The sequence below is a fragment of the Oryctolagus cuniculus genome, chromosome 6, assembly GCF_051225735.1.
Source record: "Oryctolagus cuniculus isolate XC-2025 breed Fujian yellow rabbit chromosome 6, ASM5122573v1, whole genome shotgun sequence".
In the NCBI taxonomy this organism is placed as follows: Eukaryota; Metazoa; Chordata; class Mammalia; order Lagomorpha; family Leporidae; genus Oryctolagus; species Oryctolagus cuniculus.
The window spans coordinates 93088995-93116315 of record NC_142872.1 but is presented as its reverse complement, the minus strand read 5'-3'; the positions used below and the strand labels follow the sequence as shown (position 1 = coordinate 93116315).

Here is a 27321-nt window from a genome sequence, read left to right as displayed (position 1 = left end):
TTTTACAAACTCGATTTCCCTAATAAAAAAAATAGTACCAGTAGGTATTGTTGTAATATAGAAAAGAAAAAAAAACGTCTTCGGTAACTGACTTTTCTCTGTAGACGCCAATTCCTGAACCCTTACTCTACACTTGTTAGTCCAGCTTCTTAATCGCAGAAATACGTGAGAGAATAGACTACCTAAACACTGCACTAAGGAATGGGAGACCCTTTTTTTTGAAGACTTCACGCTCGTTTGTATCCGCCAATAATTGGTCGGTTTAGTATTTGCATAGTCAAACAGCCCTCAGGTACACACGAGCCTTAAAAGCAAAATCACTAAGGCCTCCCAGCGGAAGTTTACCGCGTGGGCGCCGCCGCACACGTAGCAGAGACACGCACTCCTCCCCTGGTTCTCGCGCCGCACCCTCGCGGGGCGGGAACATAGACCGGAAGGGGCGGGGCCGGGCCCGGGAGCCAAAAGGCGTTCGGGGCAGCTCTTCTTCCTTTTCTGCCCTGACGCTGAGGGTGACGGAAGTTGTCAGCCATGCTGGCGTGGCGGCGGCAGAGTTTGGGGGCCCATCGCGGATCTGTTCGAGGTGAGAGCCCTGGCAGTGTTAGTTCCTGCCCTTCTTTGTGTTGGGTTTTGCTGCCCTATGGGTGCTAGCGCGGCGCTTTCCTTCCGGCGGGCCGGTCCCGGGAGGGGGCTCTTCCCCGCGCCGCGCCCGCGAGCTTTCCCTCCGCGCCATCTGCGCCCTCCAGGGTTGTTAGTAATTGCTTTCGAGTCTTAACTGACTGTTGTGTAGCAGACGCCAGTTCTGACTGCCTTCACCCCAGGAAATGAGTAAAGAGCCTAGTATGACTCAAGGGAGCCCGAGGCGCCTGGAAGGAAGGGCGGGTGGCTTCGTGCTCCGCCCGCGTCCTCGCCGGATGCCTTTTGTGTGCCCCGCGGAGTTGTGTGTGCAGCTTTGGCGGTTTCGCGTTCCTGAATAGGCCACTTAATTTTCTTTAACAAGGAAGCATGCTTTTTTTAAGGGTTAGTGATAAACTTTTCGCTGTTAAGACGACTCTTAACTAAGCGCGCTTTGGGAGTGGTTTTGAAGTTAAGCAGCGCTGCTGTCGTTGCGTCGGAACTGGCTGGCATTTGTGCTGAGCTCCTGCGTTGTAAGTAGGCTTTAAGGAGGAGGTATGGATTGATGTGGGAGAACAAATTGTCGAGCGTAGAAGACCCTCGGGCTGTAAATACCTGCCTGCGTACGTGTAGAAGCTTGCATTTATTAGATGTCTGTCTGAACATAACCAAAAAACTGGGGCACAGAAAAGAGGCCGTTATTAAGAAATGAATAGCTCGTCAGTGAAAGTTGGTATACTCATGGTTTTTTTTTCCCCAAATTTAAAATATATTGCTTCATCTGGAACAATTTAAACTAAACAGGATAAATGGGATAGCTTAAGATAGGTTATTTGATACCATCAGTTCTTATTTTTGAGGTGTTGAATCCTTTCATTGCTAAGTGTTGGGATTTTTGAATTTTAAAAAAGTTAACAATTTCAAAAGCTGAGAGGCAGAAATATGCTGTCCACTGGTTTTGTCCACAAATGACTAACAGCCTGGCTGCAGCCAGGAATTCTAGGAGGCCTCACATGTGGGACGCACATACTTGAGCCATCCGCTGCCTACTTGGGTGGTTGTCCATTAAGAGCTGAAATGCAAAACATAACGTGGACTTGAACCCAGTCACTCCAATATGGGATGCAGGTGTCCCAAGCTACGTGTCAACTGCTGTGCCAAACATCTGCCCCATTAATTTCCACACTAAGCCTAATAAGTACTAACACTTCAGTGAAACATGAAAGCAAAATGATAAATTGTTTTGCAAGGTGCAGTATAGTAGATCTTAATAAATCATTTCTGTTAGCTGTCATGTTCCAAGATTTATCCCTTGAGGTTCTAGAAGACAATGGCCATGTCATTTGCATGAGTTAATGCTACAGGACTGTGCAGACATTCTAGATTTCTCATTGTGATGTTTTAGTTGTATGTTTATGTACTTGTCTGTATACCTAACCTTTAACCAATCTAATAGCTCATCTTTGTCAAGCTCTGAGATGGAAGAACAGTGGTGTTTACTCATAAGGACCATTGTGATTTTAAATCAATGCTGCCACACAACAGAGATGTGATAAAATATTATTCCTCCAGCTTGGAAAGAAGCTCAGTTTATGAAATTAGTGTCTAATCAAAGGGACCAACACATAATCAAATCATTACAGATATTTAGTGTTTGGCTTTGTGCATTTTGACTCACAAAAAGAATTGTTAGAATCGTGTAATACATTTGTTTTCACAGACGATATATTAAAAAGTGGATTGGGAGTTAGGTTGCAGGTGTGGTTGTGTTTGTGGCTTCCTACTGGACCATTGCTACATATAAGATGCCAAACAAATGGCAGTGAAATGAGAATTTACCGTGAAATATTTAATTTCTAGGTGCTGCAAAGCCTGTGTGTTTTGAAGATGTATGAAGGATGTAACAGGCATTTCCCACACCCATCATAGAAGATGGCTGCAAATAAACTAGTAGGACGAACCTGAATGTGCTGAAGTACTAAGAGTTCATGTCAAGGTATGTGACTTTCTCTCTGGTATTGCTACTGAAGGTCAGTACCCAAATTGCTCAATAAAATCTTGACTTAGGTCAGTGTATTTGCTGGCACAATGATGACTTAAATTACTTTTTGCCGTTTACCCAGCTGAGGGTTTCTTTGAAGAAATTTCTTCAAGACTGAGATGCCAGTTATCTATATTTTGTCAGTTACTGAAATGTAATGAAAGTTGTTTTTAATGGGTGAAATATTTCTTTTCAGCATATCGAGAGCTGCAGGCGAACATTCGGCTCCTTAGGCTGTGGTGTTTAAAAATATTTCATTGCCTCAAGTAAGTAATTATGACTTGATAAGCAACCACTTGCTATTGATAGTCCATACGTTTCTACTAAACTATTGAAGGATAGGGCCAAAGATTTTATTTATTTTGAAAGACAGAATTACAGAGAAATAGACACAGATATTCCATTCCCTGGTTCACTCCCCAAGTAGCTAAAACTGTTTGCCCAGGTGCATTAACAGGAAGCTAATTTGGAAGTGGCGTGGCCAGGACTTAAACCAGGGCTCATACTAGGATGCTGGTATCACAAATAGTGGTTTAACCTGCTGCGCCACAACCCCATTTCTGGCCAGTTCTTTTTGCAGTTGCCTTTGAGTGTTGAGTTCCATTGCCTTTGTGCAACATTTTTTGAGGGGCACTTAGGGATATTGAAGTTTCCCCCTCAGAGCTCCCATCTGCTGGTTCACTTCCTAAATGATTAAATTGTCTGGGTTGGGTAAGCACTTGAGAGTCTGGAACTCAGTGCAAGGTTCCCAGGTTAGTGGGTGGGACCCAAGATTTTGAGTTTGAGTATGAGATGATTTTCACTGCTTGTTTCTGATTGGGTTTTTTGTTTCCTTTTTGGAGGTGTGGCATGCAACAGTTCTGAAGGAAAAGTGAAGAACTGATCAAGAAAACATGAACAGAAATGAATGATGAAAATTCACACTATATTAAATGATGTAGACAAACACATATTTCTAATTGCTGAGCAATAAAGTGCTTGAATGATGCATTTTGATAGTCACCAAGGAGACTTTTTTTACATTAAGGATATAATGCTGTTGGCAGCTGTGAGTTCACTTGTGGGTGCTGAGTCTCACTGAGTTAGGCAGCTGGGGAGACAAATGACTGCACTGTATTGCCATTCATGAAAAACAGGTGATTGGAATCTCTTCCTTACATTGGAGCTCCTTCTGTGCTTAGTAATCAAATTCCCCATTACAGTAACAGTCCACCTTTTTGTGACTTACTGATTTTATTTTCAATTTAATTCTTCATTTGACATATCTTTGTGAACAAAATAATATGCCACATTACAGAAAGTGGGGATTAGGCAGACTGGTCTTTCCAGGACTAAAGCTTAGACAGTAGAGTTCTAAAACAACTGAATTCCTGCAGGAGTTACAACTTAAGTTTAGCTAAATCTGTATGGAGTCCTAAGTTGAAAAGTTCTTGTGCCCTCCCTATAAAGCCAGAAATGTTTTGAGATATAATATATCCAAAAGCACAGAATAAAGGTCTTAACAATACAGGATTATAATATATAAAAATATATTTGGTGAATACTGCCTTTTAATAATAGTGAATGACTTCTCAAGATCCTGTGGAGAGAGCTGTCTGGGTAAGAAAGCTATTCTGAAATAAAAAGCTAAAAATAAGGAAGCTCTGTGAATACCAATGTTAAAAGAAACAATACATGGTACTACCCCAGCTAATAAGCTAGCAGATTTTGTATTGTCTTGCTTTTCTGTAAATATTAAGTTTTGAAAAATGAGAACTGAGGTAGATATGTTTTGATGGTATGGGCTTGGAAGTTTTTCCTTTCCCTTTGGAACCTTGTAACCTAACAATTACCGTTGAAGAGCCAATTTACAAATTTACTTACACAGAATATATAGATAATTGATGGGCTCCTTGATTCCATCTAAATTTTTAAACGTAACTTGGTTGTTAAATAAGAGATTTCCAAAGATTTTTTTGACTCCATATTTATGGCTTCTAAAACTACATACGTACCAGTAGTAATAAAGGCTTTAAATTTGAAGCTTCAGGTTATAAATTACTTAAAAGGAGGCATTGTGGCATTTAAGTTGCCCTTAGGACACATCCCATATCAGTGCTGGTTGAAGACCTGGGTAGTTTGGGATCTAGCTCCCTGCTAATGTGCCTTGGAAGGCAGCAGGTGATGATGGTCTGAGTACGTGGGTCCCTGCCACCCACATGGGAGTTGTGGGCTCCTGGTTGTGGCCTGGCTATTATGGCCCTGTGGGGAGTGAACCAGCAGATAGAAGATGTTTGTCTCCTTTTCTGTCATTGCCTATAAATAAATCTTAAAACATTACTTTTCAGTTTGGCAAGTTCACCAGTATAAGAAAAAATGGTTTAAATTAAGTTTGTAGAAAATGTTATTGCCATCTTGTGACAAATAGAGTGAACTACCTAAGTTATTTTTTATGTTGCAACATTATTTTTTGTCTTAATCACCAGTGTATTGATCTTACCAAAAGCGGTTTTTAAATTTTTGTTTTTTACTGGAGCTAGATAAAGCTTCCACCTGCTGGAATTATGCCCACAATGGAGAGGAGTGGGAACTCAGTCCAGGTCACCTATGTAGGTAGCAGACATCCAACCACTTGAACCATCACCTGATGGCCACTGCCAGGGTGTATCCTCATGGGCCAAAGCTGAATATCAAACCCAGGTACTCTGGGATGCCCGTAGCAACTTTGTCACTGAATTGTCCCTCTATTTTAAAATTTGATGGGTTTTAGAGATTAGAAATAGCATCTCATTAGCAATTAGTCTTGAGGGAACTATATTTTACTTTTTTTTTTTTTTTTTTGAAAGGCAGGGTGGACAATGAGCGAGAGAGACAGAGAGAAAGGTCTTCCTTCCATTGGTTCACCCTCCAATGGCCGCTGCTGCCAGCGCATCGCGCTGATCCAAAGCCAGGAGCCAGGTGCTTTCTCCTGGTCTCCCATGCGGGTGCAGGGCCCAAGGACCTGGGCCATCCTCCACTGCACTCCCGGGCCACAGCAGAGAGCTGGACTGGAAGAGGGGCAACCAGGACTAGAACCCCGTGTGCCGGCGCCCCAGGTGGAGGATTCGCCTATTGAGCCACGGCGCCAGCCTATTTTACATTTTTGGATATGGAATTCTAATACTATCCTGTAATAACTGAAGCATTATTTTAAAAACTGCTTAAATAGGAGTGAAGAAAAAAATATGTCCTCGAATTCCTTATTCATCACTAGAGAAAACAGCTGTCCCAGGTCCGTATGTGGCAATAAACTGTTGGAGCTGCTGTTGGCACTGGGTCAGGTAGCGATCCCTTTGCTCTAAATATTCTTCGTTAAACAGATCAAATGGAAATAGTGCATTTGGAGCAACACAAAATATGGAGGTCCCTAAATGAAGCAGAAAATTAGTGTAACTAAATACTTCTAAGTACGAAATCACATTTTCAACCAAAATGCTTGAGTAAATTGAGTAAAAAGTTTAAAAATCAAGTTCTGACCTAATAGAGTATCTCAGTAATCATTTATTTAAATCTGACTTGTTTTTTTGGAACTCAAGATGATGACCTTGAATAACCCTTCTGTCAAAGGACAATCAATGCCTTCTCACCTTTTTCTAGGACTTCACTCCTTTGAACTTCTCTTGATAGTATCATTAGTCTACTCACAACTTAGTAAAATTAAATCTCTTCCCACCATACATTCTTAAGCTAATATCCATATTTTGCCTCATTTCATAGTCCAACATCTCAAAACTTGTTTCTGCTGTCTCCATCTCCTCATCTACGCTACCCCTATTCCCAGTCCACTGAAATAGCTCTGATCATGGCCACCTACAACCTCTGGATTCCCAAATCATTTTATAGAGACTGAGTAGGATATGACCACTCTGTTACCTTGGAACCACTCCTTTCTTGGCTTCTATTAATAACACCTTTGATGTTCCAGTTACTGCTGCTTCTCTGTTAGTTCCTTCTGCTTAACCTATCCCATTTCTAAATATTGGAGTAATTTTTATTTTCAATTTATTTGAAAGGCAAAGAGATCTTACATCCACTGGTTCACTCTACAAATACCCACAACAGCCAGGGCTGTGTCAGGCTTTAATCCAGGAGTAGGGAGCTCCATCTGGGTCTCCTATATGGGTGGTGGAGACACAAGTATTTGAGCCATCACTTGCTGCCTTCCTGCATTAACAAGAAGCTGAATCAGGCACTCTGCTATGGGATGCAGGTGTCTAGCTGTGCAAAGGCCTGCCCCTAAATATTGAAGTTCTTTGACAGTCTTAGAGCTCTTTCTAATCTCACAGTGATTTCATCCACTGCTTTGCCTTGCATGTTGTCTATGCTGTTGATTCCTAAATTAGATTTTAGGTTAGTACTCTAAGCTCTATAGTTTCTTTTACTTATTGATATGTCTCTAAGATTTCTCAATATTTCTGTAATTTGATTTTTCTCCCAAGCCTTTTCACTCTTCTTGATCTTAGTAAATGGCATCATCACTCACTCAAGGCAGAAAGCTAGGAGATTCCCTCAGTTCCTGCTCTTCCTCCGAATCCCTGCCAACAACTCTTAAATGTAATTCATGACCCCAGTCTATTGGGTTTTTGCGTCCAAAGTTCTAGTCAAAGTTCCCATTAACTTCCTGTACTATAATGAAAATTTTCTAACTGATCTCTCTTTCCATTCTTAAACCCTCCAATCCATTCTCCATACGAACTCCAGAGATATTTCAAAAATACAATTGATCACATCACTGCTGTGCTTAAAACTTAATGCAATCCCAATTTTCAGCTGTGTTCTGTGAGGCCCTGCAGGATCTTGCCCTACTTTCCAGCCTAACTAGTACCAGTGTCTTTGTTTTTTAAAGGCTTTATTTATTTGAGAGGTAGAATTATAGACAGAGAGAGGGAGGAACACAGAAAAAGGTCTAACATCTGCTGGTTCTCTCCTTAAATGGCTGCAACAGCTAGAGTTGAGCTGATCCGGAGCCAGGAGCTTCTTCCAGGTCTTCCACATGGGTTCAGGGTCCCAAGCACTTGGGCCATCTTCCACTGCTTTCCCAGGCCATAAGCAGAGCTGGATAGGAATAGGAGCAGCCAGGACACAAACCGGGGCCCATAGAGGATGCCAGCGCTGCAGGCAGAGGCTTAGCCCACTATGATACAGTGCCAGCCCCTCTTTCCATTTCTTATAAGCACTTGTATAGGTGGTTTCCTTCTACCTAGACTCCCCTTGGTGGGATAATTTTCTTGCTTTGTTTAATAGTTAAGGAACTCCTAATATTGTTTTGCATAAGACATAAAAACTAACATACCTAACAAATTCATTATGAAAACAAAAGTGGGGCCGGCGCCGCGGCTCACTAGTGTCGCTCCCCCTCTTCGTGGAGGAGCAACACAGGACCCTGCGCTGTTCTTTCGTCTACTCGGCCCTCCCCGGGTTTGCTGCTGGTTCTTCCCGGGTTGGCTACTATCCCTTCCACCTCCGTGGAAGGGCAGTTCCCCCTGGCCGCATTCCCCACTTCCGCAGGGGAGCGGCACACCGCCAGCCGGCTTTCTCGGGGGCTGCACGGGTGTTCCTTCAGCTAGATGTTCCCCATAGATGTTCCTGGTGCATGCCGTCTCTCTCCTCCTTTATAGTCCTTCTCCGCCAATCCCAACTCGGCTGCCCACACGCCGAGTACGCTGCTCTCCTCCAATCAGGAGCAAGTCCTACAGTTTATCAGTTGAACTGGAGGCAGCTGTGCGGAAGCTGTTTACTTCTCTCCCAACGCCACATTGTGGGAGAGCAGATGCATAGAATAAGTCTTAATTCGAGTAACTTAGTCTAGTCCGGATTGCTCCCCACAGATCCCGGGTTGGCTACTATCCCTTCCACCTCCGTGGAAGGGCAGTTCCCCCTGGCCGCATTCCCCACTTCCGCAGGGGAGCGGCACACCGCCAGCCGGCTTTCTCGGGGGCTGCACGGGTGTTCCTTCAGCTAGATGTTCCCCATAGATGTTCCTGGTGCATGCCGTCTCTCTCCTCCTTTATAGTCCTTCTCCGCCAATCCCAACTCGGCTGCCCACACGCCGAGTACGCTGCTCTCCTCCAATCAGGAGCAAGTCCTACAGTTTATCAGTTGAACTGGAGGCAGCTGTGCGGAAGCTGTTTACTTCTCTCCCAACGCCACATTGTGGGAGAGCAGATGCATAGAATAAGTCTTAATTCGAGTAACTTAGTCTAGTCCGGATTGCTCCCCACACACTAGGCTAATCCTCCGCCTTGCGGCGGCACACCCAGGTTCTAGTCCTGGTCGGGGCGCCGGATTCTGTCCCGGTTGCCCCTCTTCCAGGCCAGCTCTCTGCTGTGGCCAAGGAGTGCAGTGGAGGATGGCCCAAGTCCTTGGGCCCTGCACCCCATGGGAGACCAGGAGAAGCACCTGGCTCCTGCCATCGGATCAGCGCGGTGCTCCGGCCACAGCGTGCCAGCAGTGGCGGCCATTGGAGGGTGAACCAACGGCAAAGGAAGACCTTTCTCTCTCTCTCACTGTCCACTCTGCCTGTCAAAAAAAAAAAAAAAAAAAAAAAGTAAGGGGGAAAAAGTCTTCATTGTTTTATTTCCCTCAAATGCTTTCTTAGGTGCTTCAAGAAAGTCTTGAGAAAATAGGGACCAAGTGAAAAATACTCATATTCAACCATAGGAGTATTAGTATTATAATAACCATAGTTTTTCAATTCAAAGGCATTTTTGTCTTAATCCAGTTGTGTCTTAACAGTTGATAGCATGTCCTAATAAAGTTGGCAGCATTTTTCTTTTATGGTGTATAAAATAATGTTTCAGATTTGATAAAATATGGTCTTAGTTAAAGAGTAAGAGAAGAATGTAAAGATAATAAAAAATTATATATTCTGCCTAATTACTGTTTTGTATTGGTTGGGAACAAGTGTTTTTCTCTTCTGGTATACAAAACTAATTCAGGGTAATTAACCTTTTCAGTATATCATCAATCTCAAAGACATACTACATAAAACTTAAAATCCATCTCCCTGGGAAAAAGGTATAAGGCATACACATAAAAATTTGTAAACAATTTAGGGATTCACAAGCACCTAGGACTCCATGGATCCCAGGTTAAGAATGGTTGGTTTTATTTTTAAAAAATTGAGAGACAGAAAGAGACAGTACTTATCTGCTGGCTCACTCCCAAATACCTGCAAAAACCAGGGTTAGGCCTGGCCAAAGCTGGGAGCACGGCACTTAATCTGGGCCTCCCACATGAACGCTAGAGACTCAACTACTTAAGTCGTCACTGCATATTCTAGAAGGAAGAGAAAATCATTTCATATATTATATTAAATACTTTTCCCCCCAGAACTCTAAGCAATGCAAAAGTTCAAATATAAAAATAATAATACATAATAAGGAAATGTCAGATGATGACACTACCTAGAAACAATTAGTAAATATTCAACTTTAGATAGGCCTTATGAACAGGGATATTTTATTTAAAATAATATTTACAGGTTGGCATTTGGCCTGGTGATTAAAGATGCTGATTAAGATTCCTATATCGTGGGGCCGGCGCTGTGGTATAGTAGGTAAACGCCACTGCCTGCAGTGTCTGCATCCCATATGGGTGCCAGTTTGAGTCCTGGCTGCTCCACTTCCAATCTAGCTCTTTGCTATGGCCTGGGAAGCAGTAGAAGATGGCCCAAGTCCTTAGGCTCCTGACCCAGAGGAAGCTCCTGGCTCCTGGCTTCTGATCGGTGCAGCTCTGGCCGTTGCAGCCAATTGAGGAGTGAACCAGCAGATGGAAGACCTCTCACACACACTCTTTCTTTCTCCTTTCTCTGTTTAACTCTTTCAAATAAATAAATCTTTAAAAAAATTCCTCCATCCCATAATGAAGTGCCTGAGTTCAATGTTCAACTTCACTCCTGACTCCAATACTCAACTTCATTCCTGACTCCAGATTCCTAGTAATGCAGATCCTTGGAGGCAATAGTAATGGCTGAAGTGGTTGGGTTCCTTTCCCAAAATGGGGGACCTAGATTGAGTTCCTGGCTCATAGCTTTCCATTGGGTCACTGTGGACGCTTGGGGAATGAACCAGAGGATGGAGCTCTCTTGTTTCTCTGCATCTCAAAAAATTATTTAAATATATGTAATATTTTAATTTCATGGACTAAGAATATTTAAGTTTTGAGACCATTAATAATCGACTACATTACCGTATTTCAATGTGAGAGATGTTTCAAATAATAAGGCTGCAATTAGCACATCTTCTTTGAGCACTTTATTCCTTAAGTTCAGTCGAGCATGTGCTTCAGATAGGGAAACTCTAAAAAGGAAAATTGGTGCCAATCAAAATGTGTTATATTACAAAAATAATATGTATTTTGGCAGGAACAGTTAATACATATGTGAACCTTAGCCACAGCTTAAAGATTAGCATTTTCTTTTTAAAAAATGTTGGGTTTCAAAGTATTTTTTCCTGCCCACTTAAAACAGACTGTTAGAGAATAAGCAAGGTTCTTGACTTAGTATTAAACAGTTGGTTTCTATCCTGGCTTCTAGTAAACATTCCATACCCCATCCCAAGTTCTATTGAATTAAATAGACTGTTGGGAACCTATCTCTTATAGATACATCTTCAATATTTTTTGAAGTCTCCATAGAATCCTACAGTTTCCATGTCAGAAAGGATCTTAGAGTTTAAAAGTTTAAACTCCCATCAGATAACTGAATTTCCTTTAGAATACCCCATGTTATTCATTATCTAGTCTCTTCTGAACCTCTCCTGGTAGTGACTGCTTCATGAGGCATTCTGTTTCTATTTATTTTTAATTTTTTCATAATAATAATGTAGTAGAAACAATTTTACAAACACCATTTTTATGCATGAAAGAAAGTTTGTTTGTTTGTTTGTTTGTTTTAATTTGAGAGGCAGAGTTACAGAGAAAGAGAAAGACAGAGAAGAAGCTCCTGGCTCCTGGCTTCAGTCTTGCCCAGCCTTGGTCAATGTAGCCATTTGGAGAGTGGACCAGTGGATGGAAGATCTCTCTCTCTCTCTCCTTCTCTCCTCTGTAACTCTGCCTTTCAAATAAACAAATAAATCTTTAAAAAAGAGATAGAGAGATATTATCTCTGAGAGGTGGAATAGGTCAGAATGGCTGAGGTAAGAAGATACTTTACTCATCATTTTAGAGGTTTTATAATGTCCGTACTTTCTTTTATAATAAAAATGAATTATTTTTAAACTTTTTAAGGAGCAATAATAGATGGACGATTAAAATATTTTAAAGTACAAGAAACAATATACCTAAGAATTCTTGTTAGGTTCAACTACAAAATATCTAGAATATAAATCCTTTGTATTTGACATCGATGTACTTTTCTCAGACACAACTCATAATGAGATCTAATATAATTAATTCAGTGAAAAAAATGTGTAAGTTCAAAAGAAGTAACAATATAGCAATCAGAATTGTTAAACCACCTTAAATTCTTTTGGAACAGGGTAAAATTTTTTAAAATATTTATTTATTTATTCAAAAGGCAGAATTATAGAGAGGCAGAGGCAGAAAGAAAACCGCTCCATCCACTGGTTCACTTCTCAAATGACCTCAACACCCAGGGCTGGGCCAGACTGAAACCAGGAGCTTCTTCCAGGTCTCCCACTCAGAGGCAGGAGCCCAAGGACTTGGGCCATGTTCTACTGCTTTCCCAGGCCATAGCAGAGAGCTGGATCTGAAGTAGAGCAGTTGGGTCTCCAGCCAGCATCTATGTGGGATGCCAGCACTGCAGGCAGTGGCTTTACCTGCTGTGCCACAGTGCCGGCCCCAGAACTAGGTAAATTATAAACCAACCAACTAGCAATCTAACAAAAAAGCATGTAAAATCAGTAAGTTAATTAAACATATCACTTAAAAGTTAATACAAGCTTTAAAATCTTGAAATTTAATACCTACAAATATCTTAATGCAGATGCTGACAGTTTTGATCCATATACAGAATCTGTTCTGATTCTGCGACTTGCTAGGTAATAGCCATGAATCATTCTTTCTGCTTCCAAGCTGAATTCTACATTCAAATTCTTTGCAAAAGCCAGTAGCTAAATTAAAAGTGAGAAAAATTTAAGAGATTCAAGATGTTTTATAGTGTACATATAACAAAAATCCAATGTATATTGCAATTTTACTTTTTAAAGTTTGAGTATTTTATTTACATAAAAATTAAATTAATATCTAAGGCAACTGCCGGCGCCGTGGCTCAATAGGCTAATCCTCCACCTTGCGGCGCCGGCATACCGGGTTCTAGTCCCGGTTGGGGCGCCGGATTCTGTCCCGGTTGCCCCTCTTCCAGGCCAGCTCTCTGCTATGGCCAGGGAGTGCAGTGGAGGATGGCCCAGGTGCTTGGGCCCTGCACCCCATGGGAGACCAGGAAAAGCACCTGGCTCCTGGCTCCTGCCATCGGATCAGCGCGGTGCGCCGGCTGCAGCGGCGGCCATTGGAGGGTGAACCAACGGCAAAGGAAGACCTTTCTCTCTGTCTCTCTCTCTCACTGTCCACTCTGCCTGTCAAAAAAAAAAAAAAAAAAAAAAAATTAATATCTAAGGCCATCCCCAAATCACTGAGCACTTTAAATCATGGTCTTATAATTGTAAAGAAAATTAAACTTTATCCAGAATAATCTCCCTCTCAGTGCACAAATGTTCTTGCAGGTTTACCTCCCCCAGAAGTTCATTTCCCTTTGAATGGCTTTAATTTTTTAAATTTCTTTATAACTTCCTTTCATTGCCCCATCCCCTTTTACTTCCCTTCCTTCCTTTTAAAGAACACTTATCATTTGTAATGAATGAGACACTGTAAGGGACCCCCTTCTAACATCTGTCAACATTACACTGGATCCCAGTCCCCACCTACGGAGTTGGGACTGTTCTACCCATATCCAAGACACAATACAATTTGAAACATAACAGGTGTTCAATATATGGTTACTACTTGTATTATTCAAAGACTTGCTGCTAGGAAGGGGGGCCTTGGAAATTCACTGAGATTTGGATGGAGCATAATTCTTCAATACAATGATTATCAATTTTCTCTTGAGTTTTATGCTTTTTTTTTTTTTTGTGAATCTGTTCCTCAAGCCTTTATTCCATGCCGTTATTTCCAGATTTCTTGCTATCCTAGTTGTTTACTTTTTCAACTCTGAACTAAAAGGAGAAATTAACTATAATGTTGATATTAGCTATAATATTTTTTAAAAAGTATATTGACATATTCTGGAATGAATATGTCCTATCTTCTTTATCTTTCTTGTACTCTGCAATTCTCTCCAGGCCTCCAGAACCAGATATTAACACTATTTACATCAGTTTCCTTCTCTGTTTTTTCCTATAGTGACATGATGATTTGCCACCTATATTCCCTTTAGGAAAGGACTTGCTGCCTGAGCTACTGGGAGTGCTGTCAGTAGTGGATTCTAGTTATCAGCCCCTTTAGGGATTGCCTCCATACAGCTGTGGGCAGACTTCTGTTAGTAGGATTTTAGTTATAAATACTTGAGTACCTTTGACAGCCTTGAAAAACACTACATTGTAATCTGCTGTCAGGTTCTCTGCACATGCGTACATGTTTTCAAAATGTCAGGACACTGAAATGGGTTAGTGAAGCATGCTAGATATTCTCCGAAGTCAGAACTCTGAAGGCATTCTTAAAAGGAACTCTCTTTCAATGTGTAAATAGCTGTACAGCCTATCATAATTTTCTATAAAAATACTCTTCTTTTGTTTTCTTTTCATTGATGTTATTTAAGCTATGGTTATTAGAACAGTGGTACAAAGAAAAAGTCAATATTTAATACAAATTTCCTTATACAGTTTATTTAATTATAATTCTAAATTATTTCTATACAATGTCATTAAAAGGGTTAAAAAACTGGAAGCTAGCTGGAATAAAAGAATCCTAAATAAAGCAAAGTGCACCTTCAAAGGAATTTCTTTTTTTTTTTTTTTTTGCTTTTGACAAGCAGAGTTAGACAGTGAGAGAGAGAGAGACAGAGAAAAAGGTCTTCCTTCCATTGGTTCACCCCCGAAATGGCCGCCACGGCCGGCGCGCTGTGCTGATCCGAAGCCAGGAGCCAGGTGCTTCTTCCTGGTCTCCCATGCGGGTGCAGGGCCCAAGCACTTAAGCCATCCTCCACTGCCTTCCTGGGCCACAGCAGAGCTGGACTGGAAGAGGAGCAACCGGAACAGAACCTGGCGCCCCAACCAGGACTAGAACCAGGAGTACCGGCACTGCAGGTAGAGGATTAACCTAGTGAGCCACGGTGCTGGCCCAGGAATTTCTTTTTCAATTGGGAAACATTAGCACAAGCATTCTGGTTAATCATTTTATCTACCTTTTACCTTTTCAAAATCTTCAGTTGTGAACTGTTTAGAAGCTACATAAAGCAACCCTTCAGGATCAATGGCTTTCTTTAAAGTATGTTGCACGGTAGGCAAAAGTGGATGGCAAGAAGATGATTCACTGCAGTTAATTAATAATCCAAATGCCTCTACCAGGTTAGCTGGAATCAAACTGCAATCCTACATCAAACCAAAAAGGTAATAGGCAAGCAGAAAACTCTGACATTTTAATAACTTAGACATAATTAATTATAAATCAATCATATGTATAATTTGTTATGTAAATAATTATTAATCATTATTTAAGACAATTTCTGAGTAAACTGGGAACTTTGTGGTGATTGACTTTTTTAAACAGCCTCTTTACTGAGCATTTTTATTCATTATTCATTAAAGATTCTCTTACTACCTATTTAAGTAGTTTCTACTGAGCAGAAACCTGATTTGATGACTAAAAACATAAAATTTTTAAACTACTAGGTCATAACTTATTTGTAGTACCTGGTAAAGTATGTGAATGAGTTAATAATAAAAACATTAAGAAGGTAGATTAAAATCTGTGACAAATTCCCTGAACAACAATTTAACAATAAAATGTATGTATTCCTTACCATCTGACCAATTAGAGTATTGGTTTTCTGTGCATTTCTTCTTAAAGATGAATCCATATCAACAAAAGACCAAAAACTGCACTGAACTGGAAAGGTCATTTGTTGATCAATATCATCCCCAAACTTCTTCCCTGGGATGTATACTCTAATGCTTCTGCTCTCCAGAACTGTCAGAAGACATTATCCATATGTTATTTCAGTTCATTTTGGCCTATAACTCTGTACATCAATAACAAATAGTACTGTATAGAATTTTACTGCCTAAATTTCTATAGTGAAGACACAAGTAAATTTGACTGCTTCGAAAGACACAATTAAACTATAGTATCTTTCAGAAAAGAACAAGACAAGAAAAATATTTGAATGTTTACATGTCCCATGATCTGATGAGAACCAGCAGTCTAAAGCACATAGCTGGAATTGTGATTAGGCATCTGGATGGAACAGGCAGTGGGCTAGGAGGTTGGTTGTATAGTGCAGGCTTACAAGGGAGACTGAAATTAAGAATGTACTTTCATGTGTTAGCAAAATGAAACAAAGTTGGCCACATATGTAGGAATAAGAGAAGACAAGACAGGAATATGAACTACAATGACTGAGGGAAATATATCTCACATTCAACATATTCAAAATCAACTCATTATTCAACTCTTCCCCAACCCCCATATCTCTATGTTCATTATTCACACTTGGTGGCATCATGATCCATCCACCTAAAAGCCAAAATGTAGAAACATCCTATTCTTTCTTTCACCTCTTTCTCATGGGTCATAGGATCAATGTATATTTTATATGGGGCCAGTGTTGTGGTGTAAAAGGTTAAGCCACTGTTTGCAACACTAGCATTCCATATTGGAGTATTGTTTCAAGTCCCAGCAACTCTACTTCTGATCCAGTTTCCTGCTAATGCACCTGGAAAGGCAGAAGAAGATTGCTCAAGTACTTGGGCCCCTGTCACCCATATGGGAGACCAGAATGGAGTTACAAGCTCCTGGCTTCAGCATGTTCAGATCTGGCTGTTAAAGCTATTTGGGGAGTGAACCAGTGGATGGAAGATCGATCTCTCTATCCCTCCCTCCCTCTTTTCTTTATCTGTCTTTCAAATAAATAAATACTTTAAAAGAAGATGCATGCATATTTAACTTCATAATAAAGAAACTGCCAGGGAAGTTTGCAAAATGGCTGTATCATTTTATACTTCCACAAACAATATATGAAAATCCTAGATGTTCCACCTCATCAACACTACTTTTTTATTGTAAGTATTCTTAATTTTTGTCATTCTAGTAGGCAGCTCCCATTACCTAATTTATGGAGCCTTGTGTAAAATGAAAATCTGGGCTCTTGTTCAAAAATTCAGAAAAATTCTTCTATGAAAAGTGCTAATATACAAAGCCTTTCCCTTTAAGCATATTACTTATAAAATGTAATTTTACCTATAAAATGTTTTAGAGATGATATGGTGAAATTGGACTCCCTATTCATTACTGATGAGAATGTACAATGGTGTGGCCACTGTGGAAAACGTGATTCTCAATAAGTTAAACAGAGTTACCATGAGGCCCAGGAATTCCACTTGTAGGTATATACCCAAAAAAGTTGAATACAGGGATTCAAATAGATACTTGTGTATCAGTGCTCATAGGAACACTATTCACAACAACCAAATAGTGGAAACAACACAAGCTTCTACCCACAGATGAAAGAATATTTTAAAAAGTATGACTGGTATTTGGCCTAGTGGTTGACATGCCCTCATCCAATATTGAAATGCTTGAGTTTGATGCCCACCTGTAGCTCCTGACTCCAGCTTCCAGCTGACTGTAGACCCTGGGAGGCAGTGATGACGACTCAAGTGAATTGGGTTCCTGCCACCCACATGGGAGACCTGGATTCAGTTCCTAGTTCCCAGTTCCCAGTTTAGGCCTCAGACCCATCTGGTCATTACAGACATTTCAGGAGTGAACCAGAGGATGGGAGCTCTTTCTTCCAGTCTTTCTGGTCTCAAATTTAAATTTAAAGGCAGAATGACAGGAGAGAGGAGAGAGGAGAAAGAAGAGAGAGAGAGAGAGAGAGAGGCACACAGAGAGAGAGAGAGAGACACAGAGAGAAAGACATCTTCCATCCATTGGTTCAACTCCCCAAATGGCCGCAATGGCCAGAATGCACTTCAATATGGGAGGTTGCCATTGCAGGCAGCAACCGAACCACAATGCTGGGTCCTCCCCCAAACAAAAGTTTTAAGTGGTATCATATAATAGAATATTATTCAGCCATAAAAATTAGTTGTTCTATTAATAGACAAATTACAGAGATGGAAAGTAGAACAGAGGTTACAAGGGGCTAGAGGGAGGGGAAAGAAGGGACTTATTGTTTCACAGGTACACAGTTTCTGTTTCGGATGATGAAACAGTTCTTGAAATGGACAGTGATGCTTATACAATATTGTTATGCTTTTAATGCCATTGGGTTGTACAATTAAAAATGGTTAAAATGGTAAACTTCATGCACAATTTATCTCCCTCTCAAAAAAAGAAATTAAGTACTGATACATGCTACAACATGGGGGAACTCAAAAACATTATGCTAAGTGAAAGAAGCCAATCAAGAAGATCACATATTGTATTCCATGTATATGACATTTATATGATTCTGTTTAGATGAAGTAGGATTTATTTATTTATTTATTTATTCATTTATTTATTTATATGGAATGTCCAGCTAGGTAAATTTATTTGAAATATCCAGAATAGGTGAATCTATACAGACAGAAAGCAATTAGTGGCTGCCAGGGACTACAGGCATAGGTGTGTGAGGAAAGGTCAGGATTGGGAGGTGACTGCTAATGGGTAAGGGATTTACTTTTGGTGTGGTAAAAATACTGTAATATTAGCTAGTAGTATATGGTTGCAAAACTCTATGAATATTCTCAAAAGCACTGAACTGTATGCACAATTTAAGTGGGTTAACTGTATGATGTGTGAATACCAATAAAGCTGTTAAAAATGTAATAGAAATAATTGCTATTCTAGGTGCCCAATGGGATGCTGGCACTGCACGTGGTGGCTTTACCCACTATGCCACATTGCCGGCCCCGCAATGGCAAATATGTGAGAATTTACCCTATATGTGGAAGCACTAGTAATTCATAAATGCACACTCTAACCAGAACAGTGAAGATACTGCATAAAACTTATTTCATGGCTTGACATACACACATTTCACCAATAGTTTCTATCCTCAGCTATATCATTTTCAGTATAAGTGGTTGGCAAATAAAGAGATATAACCAGGTAAGAAAGGATGCTAAAGGGGTTTGTTGGTCATCTATGTTTTTTTTGTTTGTTTGTTTTAAGACAGGCAGAATTAGACAGTGAGAGAGAGAGAGACAGAGAGAAAGGTCTTCCTTCCATTGGTTCACCCCCGAAATGGTCGCTACGGCCAGCATGCTGCGCTGATCCAAAGCCAGGAGCTAATGCTTCCTCCTGGTCTCCCATGCAGGTGCAGGGCCCAAGGACCTGGGCCATCTTCCACTGCCTTCCCGGGCCACAGCAGAGAGCTGGACTGGAAGAGGGGCAACCTGGACAGGACCAACGCCCCAACCAGGACTAGAACCGGGGTGCCGGTGCCGCAGGTGGAGGATTAGCCTAGTGAGCCATGGCACCGGCCGGTCATTTATGTTTCTTAAAACACCATTGCTGCTATAACTAGTACTCAAAGAGTATTTTACACTTTGTGTTTCTGTGTGGGTGCAAACTGTTGAAATCTTTAATATATGCTAAATTGATCTTCTGTATATAAAGATAATTGAAAATGAATCTTGGCTGGTGCTGCGGCTCAATAGGCTAATCCTCTGCCTGCGGCGCCAGCACACTGGGTTCTAGTCCCGGTCGGGGCGCAAGATGCTGTCCCAGTTGCTCCTCTTCCAGTCCAGCTCTCTGCTATGGCCCAGGAGTGCAGTGGAGGATGGCCCAAGTCCTTGGGCCCTGCACCCCATGGGAGACCAGGAGAAGCACCTGGCTCCTGCCTTCGGATCAGCGTGATGCGCTGGCCACAGCGCGCCGGTCGTGGCGGCCATTGGAGGGTGAACCAACGGCAAAAGGAAGACCTTTCTCTTTGTCTCTCTCTCACTGTCCACTCTGCCTGTCAAAAAAAAAAGAAAAAAAGAAAAAGAAAATGAATCTTGATGTGAATGGAAGGGGAGAGGGAGCGGGAGAGGAGAGGGTTGCGGGTGGGAGGGAAGTTATGGGGGGTGAAAAGCCACTGTAATTCATAAGCTGTACTTTGGAAATTATATTCATTAAATAAAAGTTAAAAAAATTTTAAAAAACACCATTTCTTTCTTTCTGCATTAGAAGTGTTTGGTTCAGGGGCTGGTGCTGTGGCATAGCAGGTAAAGCTTGCCTGCAACACTGGCATCCCATATGGGTACTGGTTGGAGTCCCAGCTGCTCCACTTCCAATCTAGCTCCTTACTGGGGTGCCTGGGAAAGCAGCAGAGGATGGCCCAATTCCTTGGGCCCCTGTACTCACATGGGAGACCCAGAGGAGGCCTTGTTGTGGCCATTTGGGAAGTGAACTAGCAGATGGAAGGTTTCTCTCTGTGACTCCTCTCTCTAACTCTGCCTTTACATAAATAAATAATTTTTTTTAAAGTGTTTGGTTCAAAAGGAAGGCATGGCCTTTTGTGACTATTGGCCTCCCCTCTTACACAGTTGATGACCTTTTGATATAGAATATGAGCACTGAATTGCAATACACACACCATGCATGGCAGTCCAACAAAATTCAAAGTGAATCCAAATTCAGTGTGTTATGGAAGCAACACAGTGGTCATAAATATTTTAGGAATAGAGCAGCAAGACTGGTAAACACATGTATGCATGTGTCTCTTCTGGTCACTTTCAATCTCCATTTTCTCACTGCACTTCCTTAAAAAATAGATAAATTCAAAGATAAAATTATGGGCCAGGTGCTTGGCCTAACACTTAAGACACCAGGTTGGGATGCCCATGTGCCATATCAGAGTCTGACTCTGCTTCCAATTTCAGCTTTCTGTTAATGCACAGCCTGGAAGGAAGCAAATGTTGGCTCAATTACTTGGGTCCCTGACACTCTCATGAGAGACCTGAAATGAATTTCTGGCTCCTACCTTCAGCTTGGCCCAGCCCCATCCATTGCAGTCTTGGACATTTAGAGAGTGAACAGGCAGATGGGAGCTCTAGCTCTCTCAGTCTCTCTGCCTCTCAAATAAAATAGATAGGGAGAAGGGATATACTATGTGCAGTGAGCATTCTTGTACATTCGTGTCAAGAAGGCAAGGAAAGCCTTGATGGCTCTTTTCCTAGTCCACAGCTGTCCATATCCTTATTTGCTACAAATGTGACCAACCATCATTTCCCTAATACTCAGATCACACACACATATTTCAAGAAAAGCAAAAACAAAACCAAAAATTACAGGCCAGTATCTTTCAAGAACATAAAAGCAAAAATCCCCAACAAAATAATAGCAAATCAAATATAACATGTATAAAAAATAACTATACACCATGATCAAGTAGAATTTATCCCATGTATGCAAGGCTGGTTCAATGTTAAAAAAAATCAATATAATACATCACGTAACAGGCTGAAGGAGAAAATCATATGATCATATTAGTAGAAACAGAAAAAGCATGTGACAAAACCCAATGCTCATTCATGATGATTAAAAAAACTCATCAGATTAGGAATAGAGGAGAACTTCCTCAACTTGATAAAGCACATCTACAAAAAAAAAAAATGTATAGCTAATATTCTTAATGGTGGGAATCTCAAAGCTTTCTTAATAAGATTAGGAACAAGGCAAGATGTCACCTCTCACTAATGGTTTTCAGCATTGAACTAGAAGTCCTAGTTAATGTAATCGATAAAGAAAGGAAATAAATCTAACCTAATTAAAAACTCTCATGTTAGCACAACAGAAAACAAGGCTAAAATAAATTCTTGTTTTTATTAACAAAATTGAAATGAGAAATAGCATTCAATGTAATTTTTCAATTCCTAAACACATACAATACAATCTTAACTGTAAACTCCTTGACTCAGATGAAAGTATAGGTTAAACAGATGAAAGTTAATTTGAAAAAAATGTTGTTTACCTGATTGAAGCTGTTCAAGTTTATCTTTTTTGTGCGAAGCCAAGTCTCCTATAAAGCAAATACCACCTTTAGCTAGCAAAGCACTGCCAGCTTGAATGCTAACTGCTCCAGTTCCATATTTATTCCTGGATAGAGTAGGAAAGATTTCAGTAGAGGCTAGATGGCGTATACCACGGGGAACAAGGTTTATGCTAAAATTCAAAAGCCTAGGGAAAAATAATGTTATTCATTATTATTATTTAATGTTTTATTTTCAGAAGCCATAATATGTTAGCAGGTAGAAAACAAATAAATTTTTAAAAGATGCTACAATTCTGTTTATTTATCATTTATATATTTATTTGAGGTAAAGATATTTACACAGATAAAAAGAGCTCCCATTCATTGGTTCATTCCCCAAATGCCCCCTATAGCCAGGTCTGGACCTGATTGAATTTGGGAGCCAGTAACTATCAATCCAGGTTTCCTTGGTGGTAGGAACCTAGCTATATGATTAGTTATTGCTGCTTCCTAGGGTATGTATTAGTAGAAGGCTGGAATCAGGAGCTGGAACTGACACTCCAACCCCGTACTCCAACATGGGATGTGGGTGCCCTAATTGACATCTTTATTGCTATGCCAAATGCCCACCCCCAATTAAATTTACTTTGATTCAATATTTATTGAGTACCTGTGATATGCCAGCTATGTGTTAAGGATAAAAACATACTTTGTGACTTCAAAAAGTTTGTGGAAAAATGGAATGAAAAGATTATTTTAGTGAAAAAACATTGAAACCTATGCATGTCTTTTCATGTGTTTTCCATGAACTTTTTGAAGACCCCAAATATATGAAACATAGTCCTTAACTTGGAAAGCTCACAGTCTAGAGAGATTAAAAAACAAAAACAACGGCCGGCGCCGTGGCTCAATAGGCTAATCCTCCACCTTGCGGCGCCGGCACACCAGGTTCTAGTCCCGGTCGGGGCGCCGGATTCTGTCCCGGTTGCCCCTCTTCCAGGCCAGCTCTCTGCTATGGCCAGGGAGTGCAGTGGAGGATGGCCCAGGTGCTTGGGCCCTGCACCCCATGGGAGACCAGGAAAAAGCACCTGGATCCTGGCTCCTGCCATCGGATCAGCGCGGTGCGCCGGCTGCAGCGGCGGCCATTGGAGGGTGAACCTCTCTCACTGTCCACTCTGCCTGTCAAAAAAAAAAAAAAAAAAAAAAAAAAAAAAAAAAAAAAGAAAAAAAAAACCTAAACCACAATGTGATAAGTACTACAAAAATGTCTTGAGAACGTTCATAAAGGAGTATAGCTTTCCTGGAAAGGAGTCAGAAAACTACAGAGAGATGATATTTGAATAGGGTCTTCCTCTTTCTATAATTGGTTCATTTTGCTTTTTCAGAATTTTGGCACTGGATTTTCCAATATCCCATCCTGACTATCCCTGTTGCCTCTGTATCATGGCAACTCTTGATGCATCCTTTTGGTTTCTAATGTCTGTCTCATTATTTTTTGAATTCAAATTCTAAGAAAGGAATATGAATCTTATTTTAGCTTTCAAATCTTCACCACAGAAATCATAGCTTGCTAGTGCAATCAACTATAATGAGCAGACACAGATACACAATGCAAAGGCTGATGAGGTAGTATCTCTGAGATGTAGATAGTTAAATGCTACAAAATGTGACTAGTATATGTACCATTCCAAAGAACTCAATAGCTTGAAGATACATAAAGTGAGGGTATGATATGTAGAAAGAAACTTTTTACAAGCCTACATAGGAATGATTCTCAACCCTATCCTGCATTACTATCACCTGGGGAGCTTTTAACACATTCCAGCAAAAATCCCCATGGCAAATCATTTAAATTCAAATGTCTAGGAATGGGAAATAATCACAAATATGTTTTAAAACTTCTCCCAGGGCTGGCGCCGTGGCTCACTAGGCTAATCCTCCGCCGGCACACCGGGTTCTAGTCCCGGTCGGGGCGCCGGATTCTGTCCCGGTTGCCCCTCTTCCAGGCCAGCTCTCTGCTGTGGCCCGGGAGTGCAGTGGAGGATGGCCCAAGTGCTTGGGCCCTGCACCCCATGGGAGACCAGGAGAAGTACCTGGCTCCTGCCATCGGATCAGTGCGGTGTGCCGGCTGCAGCACGCCAGCCGCGGCGGCCATTGGAGGGTGAACCAACGGCAAAAGGAAGACCTTTCTCTCTGTCTCTCTCTCTCACTGTCCACTCTGCCTGTCCAAAAAAAAAAAAAAAAAAATCAATTGTATTTCTATGTTTGTAGAGAACAAATGAAAATGAAATTAAGAAAACACAGGGCCTTGGGGCCAGCATTGTGGCACATAGCAGGTGAAGCTGTCACTTGTAATGCCAGCATCCCATATCAGAAACTTTAGAAGAAAATTTTCTATTTTTAATTGTTTTAAAATATGTATTTATTATTTGAATGATAAATAATAGGGAAAAAGGAACACAGAGAGAGAAAGATCTTCCATCTACTGATTCACTCCTCAAATGGCCACAACATCCAGGGCTGGGCCAGATTGAAGTAGAAGCCCAGAATTCCATCCAAATTTCCCATGTGGATGGTAGGGGCCCAAGCACTAGAGACATTTTCCACTGCTTTCCCAGGCACATTGCAGGGAGCTAGATCAGAAACAGAGCAGTATGGATTTGAACCAGCACTTAGATATGGGATGCCAGTGTTGCAGGCAGCAACTTAACCCGAGGATCCACAACACCTGCCCCAAGAAGGAAACTTTAAAAAAAATCTTTATGCCCTTGTGGCAGGCATAGATTTCTAAAATAGAACCCAAGGCAGGGCATTTGGCTCAGGTGTCACAGTGTTTCATGGGATGCCTGTATCACATATGGGAGTCCCTGGATTTGAGTCCTAGCTCTGCTTCTGATTCAGCTTCCTCCTAGTGTGCACACTGGGAAGCAGCCAGTGATGGCTGAAAGTACTTGGGTCCCTGACCCCTTAAGGTAGGCCTGGATTAGGTTCTGTGCTCCAGACTTTACCTTGGTCCAGTCCTAGCTGTTGGGATTATTTGGGGAGTGAAAGTGTGGATGGAAGCTATCTTTACCTTTCAAATAAAATGAAAATAAAGAAATAACAAATAAGTAAAAATAAAATAATAAATAATAATGTAAATAATAAATAAAATTAAATAATAAAAAATAAAATAAAAATATAAAACCAGAACCCTGAAAACAATGATCATAAAAGAACTTAATAAATTGAACTTCATCAAAACTAAAAAAATCTGTTCATCAAAGATAACTTTAGGGAAAAAAAATTTATCACTTTTTTAAAAAGATTTATTTATTTTTATTTGAAAGAGTTACATAGAGAGAGAGAGAGAAAGGTCTTCTATCCGCTGGTTCACTCCCCAATTGGCTGCAACAGCAGGAGCTGTGCCAATCCGAAGCCAGGAGCCAGGAGCCAGGAGCTTCTTTCAGGTCTCCCATTTGGGTGCAGGGGCCCAAGGACTTGAGACATCTACTACTTTCCCAGGCCATAGCAGAAAGCTGGATTGGAAGTGGAGCAGCCAGGACTTGAACTGGTATCCATATGGGATTCCAGCACTGCAGGTGGCGGCTTTATCCGCTAAGCCACAGTACCAACCTCAGGAAAAAATTTTTTTGAAGATTTATTTATTCGAAAGGCAAAGTCACACAGAGAGAGGGAGAGGGAGAGGGAGAAGGAGAGAGAGGGAGAAGGAAAGAGAGAGAGAGAGAGAGAGAGAGAGAGAGAGAGAGAGAGAGAGAGAGAATCTTTCATCTGTTGGTTCATTCCCCAAATGGTCACAATGGCCAGGACTGGGTCAGACAGAAGCCAGGAGCCAGGAGCTTCTTCTTGTGGGTGCAGGGGCCCATGCACTTGGACCATCCTCCACTGCTTTTGCCAGTGCATTAGCAGGGAGCTGGATCAGAAGTGTTGCAGTCAGGATTCAAACTGACACCCATATGGGATGCCTGTGTTGTAGGCAGTGGCTTTACCCACTATGCCACAATGCCGGCCCCAAGAAAAATATTTTTTAAAAATATTTTGACTGGGATAAAAATTTTATAATACACATATGTGACAAAGAACATGTATTCTGAACAATCCAACTAAAAAATGAGTGTCTTCATAAAAGAAGATATACAATAAACACACAAAAAAGGCTTACACCAGTGCTCATCAGATAAATGCAAAGCAGAATCATGTTATATTGGGGCCGCCGCTGTGGCGTAGTGGGTAAAGCTGCCACCTGCAGGGCCAACATCTCATATGGGCACCATCTTGAGTCCCGACTGCTTCACTTTCAATCCAGCTCTCTACTATGGCCTGGGAAAGCAGTGGAAGATGGCCCAAGTGCTTGGGCCCTTGCACCCATATGGGAGACTGGAAGAAGTTCCTGGCTCCTGGCTTTGGATCGGCTCAGCTCCAGCCATCTGGGGAGTGAACCAGCAGAGCAATGGAAGACCTCTTTCTCTCTGCCTCTCATTCTCTCTCTGTGTAACTCAGACTTTAAAATAAATAAATAAATCCTAAAAAAAAAAAAAAAAAAAAAGAACCACATTATACCATTTCTCATCCACTAGAATGACTAAAATGAAAGACCAAAAACAACAAATATTGGTCAGGACCAGAACTAGTAGAACTCATATCTACCTTACAATCAACTCCTAGGTATTTACCCAAAATAATGAAAATATATGCCTACAAAAAGGCTTATATAAGTATGTTTATGGGGCTGGTGCCCTGGCACAGTGGGTTAAAGCCTGCAGCACTGACATCCCATATGGGTGCCAGTTTAAGTCCTGGCTGCTCCTCTTCCGATCCAGCTCTCTTCTATGGCCTGGGAAAGCAGTGGAAGATGGCTCAACTCCCTGGGCCCCTGCACCCACATGGGAGACCTGGAGGAAGCTTCTGGCTTCTGGTTTCGGATCAGCTCAGCTCTGGCTGTTTCAGTCACTTGGAGAGTGAACCAGCAGAATGGATGATTTCTCTCTCTCTCTCTCTCTCTCTCTCTCTCTCTGGCTGTACTTCTCTCTGTAACTCTGTCTTTCAAATAAATAAAATAAATCTTTAAAAGAAAATAAAAGAATGTTTATGGCCTGTGATTGTGGCATAGCAGGTTAAGCCACTGCCTACAATGCAGGATACCATATGGGTGTTAGTTGGAGTCCCAGCTGCCCTGCTTCCGATGCAGCTTCGGGCTAATGTGCCTGGGAAAGCAGCAGAAGGTGACCCAAGTCTTTGGGCTCCTGAGCCCAGGTGGGAGACTGGGATGAAGCTCCTAGTTCCTGGCTCCTTGCTTTTGCCTGTTCCAGCCCCATGTGTTGCAGCCATCTGGGGAGTAGACCAGCAAATGGAAGATCACTTGCTCCCTCTCTTTCTGTAACATTGCCTTTCAAATAAATAAAATAAATCTTAAAAAAAAAAAAAGAATGTTCATGGAAGTTTTTTAAATAACTGTCAAAACATGCAAAATCCAAATGGCCATCAGTTAAGAGGATGGATAAACAAATATTGACACTCATATCATGAGAAA

General features: G+C 41.2%; 1 protein-coding gene, 1 long non-coding RNA gene and 1 other non-coding gene across 3 annotated transcripts in view; 2 read left to right on the top strand and 1 right to left on the bottom strand.

Moving 5' to 3' along the window:
- The first annotated feature begins 517 nt into the window (after positions 1-517).
- Positions 518-3643, top strand: LOC103348041 (uncharacterized). Its single transcript, XR_516496.5, has 4 exons — positions 518-580; positions 2473-2608; positions 2850-2919; positions 3496-3643. It is a non-coding gene; the product is annotated as an uncharacterized LOC103348041 (long non-coding RNA).
- LOC127490870 (small nucleolar RNA SNORD87) lies at positions 2692-2780 on the top strand. The gene has a single exon (XR_007919260.3). It is a non-coding gene; the product is annotated as a small nucleolar RNA SNORD87 (small nucleolar RNA).
- A 2044-nt stretch (positions 3644-5687) lies between the features above and the next one.
- MCMDC2 (minichromosome maintenance domain containing 2) overlaps positions 5688-27321 on the bottom strand; it is a 35087-nt gene continuing 13453 nt past the window's right edge. Inside the window, exons 11-16 of the mRNA XM_051844532.3 lie at positions 21792-21997; positions 15651-15817; positions 15040-15219; positions 12602-12744; positions 10862-10971; positions 5688-6038 (exon numbers count right to left, since the gene is read on the bottom strand). Of these exons, the coding sequence (XP_051700492.1) occupies positions 5872-6038; positions 10862-10971; positions 12602-12744; positions 15040-15219; positions 15651-15817; positions 21792-21997 (973 nt within the window). The 3' untranslated portion in view covers positions 5688-5871. The remainder of the gene's footprint in view (positions 6039-10861; positions 10972-12601; positions 12745-15039; positions 15220-15650; positions 15818-21791; positions 21998-27321) is intronic.